Here is a 15,234-nt window from a genome sequence, read left to right as displayed (position 1 = left end):
TAACCCTTCAAAGATCTTCACTGCGTGGCCCAGGTTTGAGCCCAGCCCCTACAACACTGAAGGAACGTTTGGTGCTTTGGTGTCTCTCTCTTGTTTGTCTTTCGTTTTTAAATTTATCATCTTTATTTATTTTAATTAATTAATTATTATTATTACTACTACTATTTTTTGACCAGAGCACTGTTTAGCTCTGGCTTCTGGCAGCATAGGGGATTGAACCTGGGACTCGAGAACCTCAGCCGTGAGAGTCTCTTTGCATAGATAGCCATTATGCCATCCCCCACCCTTCTTGTCTGCCTCTCTATCTGAAAAGGTCACTGTGGAGCAGTGAAGCCTGGATGATGACAAAACAATCAAAGGTTCTCACTGTAGCTTCGCTGGCCAATTCTACGAATAACTCTGAGTCCTGGAAGCAGGTGGCTCCTCCCGAGGCTCCTGCAGCCCTGCTGCATCACTCCAAAGCTTCCCTCCTACAGGTGGGGACCAGGGGCTCGAACCCCGGTCCTTGCGCACCATAATACATGCGCTCACTGCTCCTTTTGGCCTCTCCTTTTACTCTCTCCCCAGGCTCCTTGGTGCCAGCTAGCCTTTACTGCCTCCTGTCTTTGCTCTCTTCAGTCTGTCTCGTCTCTGGATGCTTCGGAAATGCTTCCCTCGTCCATCATTTGAGCTGTCTCCTTGGTGCTGGTGGTCCCAGCTCGCTGGCAGGAGTAGAGCTTGAACGTGAGCCATGGTAGTGCCCTTGGTTCTCGAGCTCTGCTGAAGGGTCGTGGGCAAGCCGGCTTCTTCCTCAGCACATCTCCGGAGCAGGGGTTTCTGTCTGCAGAGTCGCTCAGCTTGCCCTGAGGCTGTTCCACCATTATTGCATTTCCTGTTAAAAACCCACTTGCTCTTTTTTAAAGTTTCACCTCACGGGAGAGCAAGGCCTGAGTACTATTCCAGCGTATGTGGGGTACGAAGTGCTAGTGGTGGAATCCAACACTTCATGTCTGCAAGTCCTGCACTGAGCCACTGCCTGGGCTACAAAGCTCATTCGTTATTATTTACCTATTTCTTTAAAATGTATTTTTTTATTTTGGGTAGAGACAGAAATTAAAAAAAATTTTTTTTAATTAATTAATTTTCCCTTTTGTTGCCCTTGTTTTTTATTGTTGTGGTAATTGTTGTTACTGATGTCGTCATTGTTAGATAGGACAGGGAGATATGAAGAGAGGAGGGGAAGACAGAGGGGGGAGAGAAAGATAGACACCTGCAGACCTGCTTCACCGCCTGTGAAGCAACTTCCCTGTAGGTGGGGAGCCGGGCTCGAACCGGGATTCTTAGCTGATCTTTGTACTTCACGCCACCTGTGCTTAACCCACTGTGCTACCGCCTGACGCCCTAAATTTTTTTTTAATCTTTATTTATTTGATAGAGACAGCTAGAAATCAAGAGGGAAGAGGGTGATAGAGAGGGAGAGAGACAGAGAGACACCTGCAGCCCTGCTTCACCACTCCAAAGCTTTCCCCCTGCAGGTGGGACCAGGGGCTCGAACCCGGGTCCTTGCACATCGTAATACATGTGCTCAACCAGGTGCGCCACCACCCAGCCCTAGAGACAGAAATTAAGAAGGAAGGGAGAAGAAGAGAAGGAGAAATAGAGACACCTGCAGTACTGTTTTACTGTTGTAAAGCTTCCCCCATGCAGGTTCAGGAATATGGGCTTACTAGTTATGTGAAGCTTGGCCCTTATACATGACCAGTTTCACCTTTTCATTCATTCAGACAGGGAGCGACACCATAGCACCTGGCCCATGGTTGCAAGGTATACACCCAGTGAGCTGTCTCATCAATTCTCTTTTGTTCTTAAATCCCAGTTGTTCCCATGGTCATTCCCATGGCAGTGACAGTAAAACTTTTTTAGCATCAGAAAGGTAAAAGAATTGGTGGGCTTTTCCTTCCATTCTCTCTCTTTCTCCCTCTCCCTCTCTTCACACCAAGAAAAGAATTATTACTACAAGAGTGGTTGCGTATTTGGGTCAGTTATAAGGTGTTTTCTCTGCAGTAACTCCTCACTACATATCATTGATAGGTTCTTGGAAACTCAGACTTTAAGTGAGATGACAGAGAATCAGACTAACCTCATCAGAAACAAGTTGATATAAGTAAGAGTTAAGTTCCTATGCTACACATCTGGTCACACACAAAAATATATACATATATATGTATCACCAGGCATCTCAGAAACATTGATTTTGTCTTCATTTGTTTTTATTTTATCGTTTTAAGGAGTTTATTTATTTATGAACACAAACAGAAGGGGGAGAGAGAACCGGAACATGACTCTGGCACATGGGATGCTGGGGTTTGAACTTAGGACCTCATGCCTATAAGTCTAGCACCCTACTCACTTCATCACCTCCTGGCCCCCATGCGTTCATTTATTCTGCACTCCACTTATCCTAGTTTAGGGTCTGGGGTGTCTTGCCCTGGGCAGGTTACACTTCTATCACACGCACACCCACACTCACTCAGGAGAGGACAGTGTATACATCAGCTGAGCCTCAGGTGCAGGTCTTTGGGATATGGGAGCATACCTGCAAGCCTGGGCAAACCCCCACAGCCACGGGGTGACCGTGTGAGTGTAACCAGACCATGTAATCACTGTGCAGTGTCGGGTGAAATCAAGTGACTCAAGTACCTGCAGTATTCACCCCCCCCTTTATATTCTTCTCAAACTCTTTTTCTTCTTACTTTAAAATGATTACAATCGACTTACTAGGTCTTCCTGTGTTTATAGATTCTTGATACATATAATCAGTTCTCACATACTAAGATGTGTCGCCCAGAGAAGAATGTGACTTGGTGTTTGTGACTTGGTTTTCAGATTTGTTACACCTGTGGGCTTGGATTCCTTTATGTAGAAACCTGTCACCGCCCACTTTGATGATATACTATGTCAACTGTCAAAGCAGTAATTTACCATCATGATTATAAACCTGTGTTATGAATAAAACCCCCACATATACGAGTTTTGATAGGTAGGAAAGTATGTGATAAGGTTTTCAATAAACACACAAGACACATCTTAGCACTATAGGGGCTTAGAGATCTTCTTTGCCCAATAGGACTTTATAAACAACACTAGTTTTCAAAGACTATTAGAGTTATTTTGTTGAATATAATAGACTTCTTCATTTTATGGCAGGCCATTGTTAGGGACTTAAATCTGTCTGAAGCTTCCTAGGCAAGAGTGAATATGACTAATTGCACCGTTTATTACATTTGAAATGGAGCCTGTTGAAAGTGCTTCTTGCCCCAGATGCTCATTTTTTTAAATCTTTTTAAAAACATTTATTTATTTATTCCCTTTTGTTGCCTTTGTAGTAGTTATTATTGTTGTTGTTATTGATGTCATCGTTGTTAGATAGGACAGAGAGAAATGGAAAGAGGAGGGGAAGACAGAGGGGGAGAGAAAGACAGACATCTGCAGACCTGCTTCACCACCTGTGAGGCAACGCCCCTGCAGGTGGGGAGCTGGGGGCTCAAACCGGGATCCTTGGGATCCTTACGTCTAACCCGCTGCGCTACCGCCTGACTCCCCCTAGATGCTCATCTTATGAGTCATTGTCAATTTTCTATAAACCCAGACTTCAGATACATCAGTTGTCCACAGAGCCAAGAGTCAAACACTGGGTACCTACTATATTTGGAAGGTAAACACATAAATAGTTGCTTCTTGAGTCACTGAGAGCATTCAAAGTCCAATGTGATGTACTTTGTAGGTACCAGATACCAAACAGGAGAACTCAGCAGACGTGCAGTGGCAGTGGAGCTTATAATTCCACTTAGCCGGAAACATACCAGTCTACTCAGGGTTGTGTTAGGCTGTTACCAGTAAGGAAGAAAGCATTTCTCTTCATGGAATTTAAAATTAGCACTGATCTCATTTATTTTTTTATTGGTATATGAGAGAACTGTAGGTGGCCTGGGAGGTGGTGTGGTGAACAGAAGGTTTGACTCAAGCATGATGTCCTGAGTTTAATCCCTGGTACTCCATGTGCCAGAGTGATGTTTTGCTTCTCCCCCCCCCTTCCCCCCTACATCTCTCTCTCTCTCTCTCTCTCTCTCTCTTGCTAATAAATAAATCTTTACATAATGGGACTTTAGTTTTATCTGTGATGTTTACATTTTAATGAGTGTGGTCATGGCTTTCTTAGCTAATTCTGACATAATAATGATGGAAACATTTGCTAAATATTCCACTGTTGGATGGACTACTTCTCTTTCATGTTGGTGACATTGTCAGGAAACATAGATGAAATACTTATTGTGGATGAGGTCACAAGGAGGAGGAAAATACTTTTTTTTTTCAATAGAATGGATGTCTTGATGCCACAGTGGCTTGTCCCCTTACTGTGTGAGGCTAGCTATTTAATCTTTTCCAGGGCTTTTGATTTTTACTTGCCCTGCTGGTCCTGCTTTTCAAGATAATCACTTCCTAATAAGTTTTCTTATCTTGGTGTGGAAGTCCGACTCCTTGGTCTCTCTTCCCCAAGGAGCCAGTTTACAAAGCTGACTTTCCTTGTTGTGATTTGTTTTAAGAGCTCGGGAAGTATCGTTAGGACCCGACTAAACTAAATAACCTTTGACTCTTGGTCTTGCTGTGGTCTCACTGTGTCTTCACACTCACTGTGACCACTTGAATCGAGCTGATAGATCGTCAGTTTCCCGTGGGTGGAATACATGAGTACACCCATCCACCCTAAGACTTTAAAAAGTTTGTTACCAGGAGTTGGGCTGTAGCACAGCGGGTTAAGCGCAGGTGGTGCAAAGCGCAAGGGCCAGTGTAAGGATCCTGGTTCAAGTCCCTGGCTCCCCACCTGCAGCGGAGTCGCTTCACAAGCGGTGAAGCAGGTCTGCAGGTGTCTGTCTCTCTCTCCCCCTCTCTGTCTTCCCCTCCTCTCTCCATTTCTCTCTGTCCTATCCAACAACAATAAAACAAGGGCAACAAAAGGGAATAAATAAATAAAATAAAATAAGTTTTTTTTAAAAGTTTGTTACCAGGCTAGCAAAATAGCTCACTTGGATAGTGCACTGCTTTGCCGTGTGCACAGCCCAGGTCTGAGCCTCACTGCCTTAAAGGAAACTTTAGTGCTGCTCTTTCTCTCTCTTCCTCCTTCCTTCTTTGCCTTTTCTGTCTCAAAAAAGTAAATTGCAGTGATGCGACACATTTACATTTTTCATGTCTTCAAAATGCAAACTATGAAAATATATTTGGATCATTTAATCTTGTGACTAGCATGCACATTCTTATCAGGCTTTGGGGCTTCATGATGGAGGATAAGAGAGAAAGAGAGAGACAGCACAGCACAGCACAGCACAGCACAGCATGGCCCAGCATGGCCCAGGCCAGCTCAGGAATCTTCCCCTCTCCTCACAGTGCTGCTGTGTGCCGGACAGGGGCTCGAACCTGTGTCCTTGTGCATGGCAAGGTGTCTGTCTCCTGGCAGCCCCCTTGTGTGAGTTTTTGCTGTTGTGTTCTATTTCAGTTAAGGCATACTTAACTGAAGAATACTTACACTTGGTGCCCTGCTTGTCTACTGACTACTTGGAGTTTTGACAAGTTGTGACGGTGGTGATGGGAACACAGCACCGCAGCTTCAAGCTTCTCCTCTCGCGTCACCACTGCTGCACCCCTGCCTGCAGGGGGTGGGCACTAGACTGGCGTTTGCATACACGCACGTGTTGTGACTGATTTCCTCTGTCTCCACTACAGTACAATAAGTAGTACATGCTGAATAGACATTAAAAAATATATTAAAATGCTCTGCATGATTCAGAGCATTATGACATTATGCTCTCTAAAGATGGCTGACAAGCCCCTACCAGTAGTTATTATGTCTGAAATGCCGGAAAGGAATGTTTCCTCATTTCTTGACAAATTCATTTCTTTTTTTTTTTTTGAATATCTTTATTTATTTATTGGATAGAGACAGCCAGAAACTGAGAAGGAAGGGGGTGGTAGAGATGGGAGAGAGACAGAGAGATAAATTCATTTCTTGACCAGGTTTTAGGACGGATAGACTCTGGTGACTAAGGGAGGACTTCCTGTACAGAGTAGCAATCGCTATTATTGCCTACAGGGCTTGCCGTTTTTCTGTTTTTCTGGTGTTCTGTTTTTTTTTCAGAGTCAGTGGTTACCTGTACCCAATTCAAAAATATCACTTCTTTCCAAGGTGATAATTTTAATGTAGATTATTTAATCCTTAGAGCTACTCTCTATATATAAAGTAGACAGTTGGGGTGGAGGGCAGATAGCATAATGGTTATGCAAATGGACCCTCACGCCTGAGGCTTCAGAGTCCCAGGTTCAATCCCCTGCACCACCATAACCCAGAGCTGAACAGTGCTGTGGTAAAACAAAAAACAAATAGGGAGTCGGGCGGTAGCGCAGCGGGTTAAGTACAGGTGGCACAAAGCACAGGGACCGGCGTAAGGATCCTGGTTCGAGTCCCCTGGCTCCCCACCTGCAGGGGGGGGTTGCTTCACAAGCGTTGAAGCAGGTCTTCAGGTGTCTATCTTTCTCTCCCTCTCTGTCTTCTCCTCTCTCCATTTCTCTCTGTCCTATCCAACAACCACGACAACAATAGTAACTACAATAATAAAACAAGGGCAACAAAAGGGAATACATACATAAATAAATATTTAAATAAATAAATAAATATAAAGTAGACTGTTCTGTCCTACTTTATAAATGAGAAAAACAAGAATTAGAACATTTTTGCTGTGCTCTAGAGTACATAATGTCATAGAGCTGAAGCTTGAGTCCGAGTTCTTACCTCAGAACGTTGAAGCTTCTCTGAAAAAGGAAGACGGACATTTACAAAATTAGTCTCAACTCTCTGAGGTCTCTTGAATTATGTCTTCTCAGATTCAGCCTTCCAGCACAACTCCTCAGGTATGCTTTGAACTTTACAGTCTACAGAATTTTTACTTTGTTTAAAGAGGTGTTGTTTTCGCCGGGCTATGTTGTTTTCGCCAGGCTAGCTTCACGGGCGGGTAACAGACGACCAGGGACTCATGGTTGAGCTGTAGGCAGTATCTCTTTATTCATGCAGGATGCAGCACAATCTATACCAAGCTAAGCTAAACTAAAGGTACTGTAAAACTCACAATGCTGTCTTTATATATACTTGCCAAGTAGGGTGGAAACAGGATGTGACATAGAGAGGGTGGAGAGAAAAGTGACTGGTGAAAATCAGAGTGTGCCAAGGAGAGGATCAGGGTGTGACAAGGAGGGGGCGGAGCAGGTGAGAATCCTATCACTGAACCACCAATGCCCTGGAGGGAGGGTGGTGCTTGTTAACAGTGGTTATGTAAATAGAATGCAGTGGTTATGTAAATAGAATAGTGTTAAGCAGGGAGGATTTAAACCAAATGAAACAGAAGGGGTCCCATGCATACCAACAAAGAGGCACCTCCGTTTTTCACATTTGATCAAATGAGTAGTTAGCTGAACCCTAAAGACATGCTTATTGTAGTTTGTTGGCTGGATTTTAGTAGTGGCGATGCCCACATTTTTGCAAGAAAAGAGGACTTACTGTTTTCCCAGATGAGTTTATAACCAGGGCAAGTCCTCCATATTTGAAAGTTAAATCTTCTATATTGTCAATACGATAACATTCTCTGCTTTATTGGAAAGATTTACTCTGTTTAATTGTCTGCTTGTTGTCATTACTGTCATATATTGAAATCACAATTCACAATGTTCACATGTAATGAAGAAAGCGGACTGCAATAAGAAGACAGGAGCTAGGAAGAAGGCTCCCCAGTGTGGGATTAATGCTCAGCTACGAACACTGGAGATCACTCACTGAGAAACAGATTTGTTTTCTTCAATACCCAGAAAAGCCGCAAATCTCTTTGTGTATATCAGTGTATATAGGCTTTTATTGTGTAATCATTTGGTTCCATTAAAATTGGAAGCCTGCTGTCAAAGAGAGGGAGAAGGAGAGAGAGAGAGAGAGCCGTGCTAAGGATTCTCTCTTTTTAAAAAATTTTATTGATTTATTTTCCCTTTTGTTGCCCTTGTTCTCTTTTTATTGTTGCTGTAGTTTGTTAGCGAGCAAAATCAAACCACCATCCACTGCAAGGAAGCAAAAGATGTTTATTCACGAATTCGAATCCGGGCCGAGAGGTAACTGACAGCAGTCCACCAGCTCGACCCTGAACAAGGCTTAAACCACACAATTTATAGGATTCTAGAGTACATTCTGGGTGGGGAATATGCAAAACTAGAATTCTGTCACACACTCAATAGCATTTTACAGAAAACGCAGGATCCAGTCATTTCAGACATTGAAACACCCTAAGCAGCCTATAAGAATTGTCTAATTTCAAGCCTTTATGCAAAATAGGGTCACCACACTTTCTCGTTGTCTGCCAAGACCACCTGGCTATCAGCTCCCTCGACCTTGAGCAAGTGGTTGGGTCTCAAGGACTTGGTTAGGCTAGCTATTCTCTTTAAGACAAACAACAGGTGGCTTACATCTTGGGGTGTGGGTTTTGTCTAGCCTCTTTTTTCATAAATGAGAGGTGCAGGAATTTTCCACTGCAGGCAGAAAAGCAACTATACTTATAACTCATGCTTAAAATTTTACTTAAAGCAATTCTAGAGTTGCTGCTTCTAACATAGTTGTCGTTGCTATTGATGTCACTGTTGTTGGATAGGACAGAGAGAAATGGCTAAGGGTTCTCTTTACCCAGCGTTGGGATTCATTGTTTTTTTTTTTTTTTAATTTTTTAAATTTTTTCCCTTTTGTTGCCCTTGTTGTTTTATTGTTGTAGTTATTATTGTTGTTGTCGTTGTTGGATAGGACAGAGAGAAATGGAGAGAGGAGGGGAAGACAGAGAGGAGGAGAGAAAGATAGACACCTACAGACCTGCTTCACCGCCTGTGAAGCGACTCCCCTGCAGGTGGGGAGCCGGGGTTCGAACCGGGATCCTTATGCCGGTCTTTGTGCTTTGCGCCACCTGCGCTTAGCCCGCTGTACTACAGCCCGACTCCCGGGATTCATTGTGTTACGTGCTTGCTTACGTGTTGGGCTATTCTGTGCTTGGTAACCTCTACCCACGCCAGGCATCCTTCGCACCATGATAGGTTCTTGGTTAATGTTTATTGATAATGAATAACGAAATGGGCTGTAAAAGCCTTGAAACTTTGTAGGAAATTCCCACCCTGCTTTATAAAGAGTTGCGCAACACTTCCAGACTTTTGCATTCATGAAGTGCTTTTGCTTAAAGCACATCTTCGGAACCGTGTTCCTAAAATGAGTGTGGGTTAACAGATGGGGAAAATTGATACACTGTACATTTCTTTTTATCATGAGTTATTATTAGATACAGACAGAGAGAAATTGAGAGGGGAAGGGAAACAGAGAGGGAGAGAGACAGACAGATGCCTGCAGCCCTGCTTTACCATTTGTTAAGCTTCCCCCTGCAGGTGGGGACCAGGGACTTAAACCTGGGTCCTTGTGCACTATAATGTGTGCGCTTAGCCAGGTGCGCCACTGCCTAGTCCCTACATTTCTCTTAAAGTGTTTTTCATATATATATATATATATATATACACACACACACACATATATATATATTCCCTTTTGTTGCCTTTGTTGTGTTATTGTTGTTGGATAGGACAGAGAGAAATGGAGAGAGGAGGGGAAGACAGAGGGGGAGAGAAAGATAAGACACCTGCAGACCTGTTTCACCACTTGTGAAGCAGCTCCCCTGCAGGTGAGGAGCCGGGGGCTGGAATCCTGATCCTTACGCCGGTCCTTGCGCTTCGTGCCACGTGTGCTTAACCCGCTGCGCTACCGCCCGACTCCCTAAAGTGTTTTTCAAGGGTGCCAGGTGGTGGCACACCCGGTTGAACACCTCAGCATGCACGAGGACCCAGGTTCACACCCCTGGAACCACCTGTAGGGGGAAAGCTTCGTGAGTGGTGAAGTAGGACCACAGGTGTCTGTTTTTCTCTCCTTCTTTATCTTCCCTTTCCCTCTCAAGTTCTCTGACTTTAACTCAATAAAATAAAAATAAATAAAATATTTTCAAGTGTTTTATATGGGGAAATATATTTCCATTATGTTATTTTTCTATAATAAGCTAGTGCTAAACCACTACTTGTATTATATATTTTTTCTTGCTCATGAGATAATATTTTCTTCAAGGGTGCAATTTTATTAACCAAAAAGTTGGTTTTCATGCTGTCTTACATAGACTGTTTCTCATTTAATTTAAAATCTGGTGAGAAGTGCAAGTTTGGGTTGGAGAAGTCAGTATTGGACCTCTAAGTCTTTTTCTTTCAGTAATTCTCACTTGTATTAAAGATGTCTTTCATTGGCTTTACAACCCCCCACCTGCACCTCCCCGGTTTCAGGATACGCACTGTTTAGTTCCTGGTATACACACAAGTAGTTTTGGAATTGCTAATCCACACTCTCTGAAAAACATTTTCACTAGCAAAGTACAATATTGCCATAGTTCTTTTTTTGTCTTCATCCTTACAAAATAGTATCTTCCAAAGTTATTTCTATTAGTTTCTTCTTACCTACCTTCTATAGGATAGTTACATTGTTCGCTTGTAACAGACTTGAGCTACTACTTTTGAGTCACTGTTTATATTTTATTTTGAATTCTCACACATTCTAGTTGATTGGACCTCTTTATTTCTGAGAAGGCATAAGATGTGAGGCATCGCCATGATTCTGAGTCAGAACCACATAAAAAGGTGTCCCCTGATGTGGTCCAGGAGGTAGCATGGTGGATAAAGCATTGGATTCTCAAGCATGAAGTCCCGGGTTCGATCCTCGGCAGCGCATGTACCAGAGTGATGTCTGGTTCTTTCTCCCCTCCTATCTCCTTCATGAATAAATAAATAAATTCTTTGGGAGTTGGGTGGTAGTGCAGCAGGTTAAGCACACGTGGTGCAAAGCACAGGGACCGGCGTAAAGATCCCGGTTCGAGCCCCTGGCTCCCTACCTGCAAGGGAATCACTTCACAAGCGGTGGAGCAGGTCTGCAGGTGTCTATCTTTCTCTCCCCCTCTCTGTCTTCCTCATCTTTCTTCATTTCTCTCTGTCCTATCCAGCAACGATGACATCTCAATAACAACAAGGCATAAAAAAACAAGGGCAACAAAAGGAAATAAATAAATAAATAAATAATTTTTTTAAAAACCTATTTTAAAAAAAATAAATAAATTCTTTAAAAAAAAAAAAGGTGTCCCCTGAGAGCTGGTCTGTCCCTTTATCCCACCTGTGCCTTCCTGCTTCTCCCATCCATTCCCATCTATTCCCATAGGTGATCAGTCTAGTCACTCAGTTTTAATGCCTCTTTCTTTTGTACAAATAAGCAAAGCAACAGCCATGTGTTGCTTAACCCTGTTTCCACCAGCAGTGGACTGGACATAGCTCAGAGGTGCCTGGGCTGTATCACCCAGGCTTGTGGAACTTGTTTGAATAACCGCCCCATAACATGTTAACCCCACCGCTGACTGACACATAACTGCTTGCATGTATTTTCTTTTTTTTTTAATCTTATTATATATATATGTATATGTTTATTTATTTATTTTCCCTTTTGTTGCCCTTGTTGTTTTTTAGTATTATTATAATTATTGTTGTTATTGATGTCGTCGTTGGATAGGACAGAGAGAAATGGAGAGAGGAAGGGAAGACAGAGAGGGGGAGAGAAAGACAGACACCTACAGACCTGCATCACCGCCTGTGAAGCGACTCCTTCTGCAGGTGGGGAGCCGGGGGCTCGAACTGGGAGCCTTACGCCCGTCCTTGCGCTCTGCGCCACATGCGCTTAACCCGCTGCGCTACCGCCCAACTCCCCATGCATCTTTTTTCATAGAACACTTCTAGTTCTTTTTACAGCTGCACAGTATTCCATGCATGGATGTGCCATGGCTTATTTAACCACTTCTTCTAGTCTGGTAGTCAAGTTGTTGTCCCTCCCCCCCCCCCCCAGTACTTTGCAGTTGCAGCTTGCTGCAGTGGTCTATCTGGATATCTTTACTTTTGTGCTGCTGAAGTGTATCTTCAGAGTAAATTCACAAGAGTAGGATCGCTAAGGTGCAGGTGAGTGCACCTTGTTTTATTATTAGGTTATCATGAACTTTCTCTCCAGAAAAGCTCTATCTATTGTATTCCCAATAGCACTCTTTGAGAATGCTTCTATCCCCACAGCCTTGCCAGCTAATGTGCTCACTTATTTATTTATTTATTTATTTATTTGCCACCGTGGGACTGCTCCCAGAAGCCACTCCCTCCCTTTTTTTTCCTTTTCTTTTGTTTTATTTTTTGATAGGACAGAGAGAAACTGAAATGGAGGAGGGAGATAAAGAGGGTGGATGGAGAGATACCTGCATAACTTGTCTCACCACTTGTGAAGCTTCTCCATCCAGCTGGGAACTGGGGACTCAAACCTGGGTCCTTGCACATGTTAACATGTGTGCTCAACCAGGTGCGCCACCACCTGGCCCTCTGCCAGGCTGTCTTATTTTCCTTAATCCTGATGGATGAGTATATGGCGTCACATGGTATTTCTTTTTCTTTGTAAGTTTTTGGTACTAGCTTTATTTATTTCTAATTTTTTCGTATTATCTTTATTTATTTGTTGGATAGAGGTAGCCAGAAATTGAGGAAGATGGGGCAGAAATAGAGTGGGAGAGGGACACAAAGACACCTGCAGTACTGCTTCACCACTTGCAAAGCTTTCCCTCTGCAGTTGGGGACTGGGGGCTCAAACCCCGGTCCTTGCACATTGTAACATGTACACTCAACCAGGTGCGCCACCTTCCAGCTCCTTAGATATTTATTTATTGGATAGAGACAGCCAGAAATTGAGAGAAAGGGAAAGAGACAGACACCTGCAGCACTGCTTCACCACTTATGAAGCTTTCCCCCTGTAGATGGGGACTGGGGGCTTGAACCTGGGTCCTTGAACATTGTAATATGTGTGCTGAACCAGGTGCGCCACCACCCAGCACCCCACTTGATATTTCTTTAATTTTGTGTGAGATGGAATTTCTTTCGACATGTAGAAAGGCCGTTTTTTATTTCTTTGCAGAATGATTTAATTAAAAGTTTATATTTCAGGGAGTCAGGTGGTGGCACAGCAGGTTAAGCGCACATGGCACGAAGCGCAAGGACCGGCATAAGGATCCTGGTTTGAGCCCCCGGCTCCCCACCTGCAGGGGAGTCGCTTCACAGGCAGTGAAGCAGGTCTGCAGGTGTCTGTCTTTCTCTTCCCCTCTCTGTCTTCCCCTCCTCTCTCCATTTCTCTCTGTCCTATACAGCCACAACGACAGCAGTAACAACAACAATAAAAAACAACAAGGGCAACAAAAGGGAAAATAAGTAAGTAAATATCAAGGTTTATATCTAATGTACACTGTGATTACTCACCTTCTGTTTCCCCACAGAGCAGAGGGCTCACACATAGCTCTCAGCTTCTAATAGGACTTTTCTCTTTCAGATCTTCCATGGTGGCTTATTCTAGTTCGCCAGAAGGCAGTGGTGGGCAAGCTTCCAGGAGATCATGAAGTCTGTAAAGTCACCAAAATTGTTGTGCTGTCACTTTCTGAAATGGAACCTCAGGATCTTGAGCTAGAGGTAAAGCAGGAAAAGAAACTTGTGGGAATTTTGTGGACCATTGATCTACAAATAATGGTGAACGTACTTGGTTAACAATTGATCAGAATCGTGTGACCTTAGAGCTGGACACTATGTTTAAAGTAACTTAATGCTGTGGTTTCCAAACTTCATTGTAGTAGCGGAACATCTCTTTCAAAATCTATGAAATCCAGGGTCCAGGAGATAACTCACCCCGTAGAGCACATACCTTGCCGTGCACTAGGACCTGGGTATAAGCCAGACACTTCACAGGAGCACCATGCATGGCACCAAGGAGATACCTCATAGACAGTGTCTCTCCTTCTCTCTGTCTCTCACTCTCTTTCTGAGACTGTAAGAAAACAAAAAAATAAAATGAAAATATTCCTAGTAACAGCAGAATCATGTAGGCACAAAGCCTTGATGATAAAAAGAAGAAAAAAGAAAAAAATATATGTGAAATCCAGTATATGAAGACTCATGAAATCTGAGCAGCTTTGGTTGAGGTGGTGATGGGATAAGAGGCCCTTCCCACTTGGCCTTTCCTGGAAAGCCACCTCTGTTTGCTGGGAGGCCTAGGATTCTGTGCAGTACAGTCCGGACATTCCTGACTTAAGCAGGGAGGTGGAGGAATCAAGCTGTAAGGTTTAACCTTTACTGTGTAGCCTGTTTTATACGTCTATCACTTTGGTAATTTATAAGTATTTTAGAAGAGAGCAAGCCTCTCTCTCTCTCTCTCTCTCTCTCTCTCTGTGTGTGTGTGTGTGTGTGTGTGTGTGTGTGTGTGTGTGTTCAAACCTATAAGTAGCAGCTTGAGGCCAAAATAAAGAACTTGCCCAGAGGTAGTGTTTGTCACTACACAGGGCCACTGCTTGGGGAAGAGGAAGTCCACCAATGCACTGGGGCTCATGTCTGTGTGGAGACATGACATCTCTCAACCATAGTCCTGACCTTTTTTAAATCCCTCTGGCTTGTCCCTGGTAGACCCTGAAGGTTACATGGATCATTATATTTAATGCCTCTGACCAGGTGGGCATTATTATCATCAGTGCTGTACATGTGAAGACAGGATTCCTGCTAGGGTCAAGTCACGGGGCTGGAGAGTGGTGGGGCCCAGACCCAGACTCATGCCGTGTGGCCCTGTGCCACTCTCCTGAGCTGTTTCCCTGTGACCTGAAAAGTAGGTGACAGATAACATGGCACCTACCACTCCACAACTCAGCACATTTTTCCATGCCAAGTTCTTCTCTGATAGAGACAGAGATAAACTGATAAAGGAGGCGGATGAAGAGGAGGAAGAAGAAAGAACTGCAGCACTGCATTACCAATTTCTTCCTCCCTTCTTTCCTTCCTTCCTTCCTTCCTCTCTTTCTTTCTTTCTTTCTTTCTTTCTTTCTTTCTTTCTTTCTTTCTTTCTTTCTTTCTTACTGCACATTCCCACTAGTAATGCTTCCCCCCTGCAGGTGAGAACCAGGGGCATCAGATTTTTATGTCCCATCAACATTGCACTTGCTGGAGGGCTGCTCTGGCTTTTCTCTCTTCTCTTCCTCTTCCCTCTTCTTCTTCGCTGCTTGA

The 15,234-nt window shown here is 43.6% G+C and overlaps 1 protein-coding gene across 6 annotated transcripts in view; it reads left to right on the top strand.

The window, feature by feature from the left end:
* INPP5F (inositol polyphosphate-5-phosphatase F) overlaps positions 1 to 15,234 on the top strand; it is a 116,469-nt gene that overhangs the window by 49,785 nt on the left and 51,450 nt on the right. For all 6 annotated transcript variants that reach the window (XR_009544624.1, XR_009544625.1, XM_060171176.1 and 3 more), the window contains exon 3: positions 13,523 to 13,659. Coding sequence is in view for 4 of the 6 variants with exons in the window: in XM_060171176.1 (XP_060027159.1) it covers positions 13,523 to 13,659 (137 nt within the window). In the remaining 2 variants the exon portion in view is untranslated. The remainder of the gene's footprint in view (positions 1 to 13,522; positions 13,660 to 15,234) is intronic.

This window comes from Erinaceus europaeus, chromosome 14 (assembly GCF_950295315.1).
Source record: "Erinaceus europaeus chromosome 14, mEriEur2.1, whole genome shotgun sequence".
Lineage (NCBI taxonomy): Eukaryota > Metazoa > Chordata > Mammalia > Eulipotyphla > Erinaceidae > Erinaceus > Erinaceus europaeus.
Note: the sequence above shows the minus strand (reverse complement) of the source record. Positions and strands in the feature narration are given on the sequence as shown.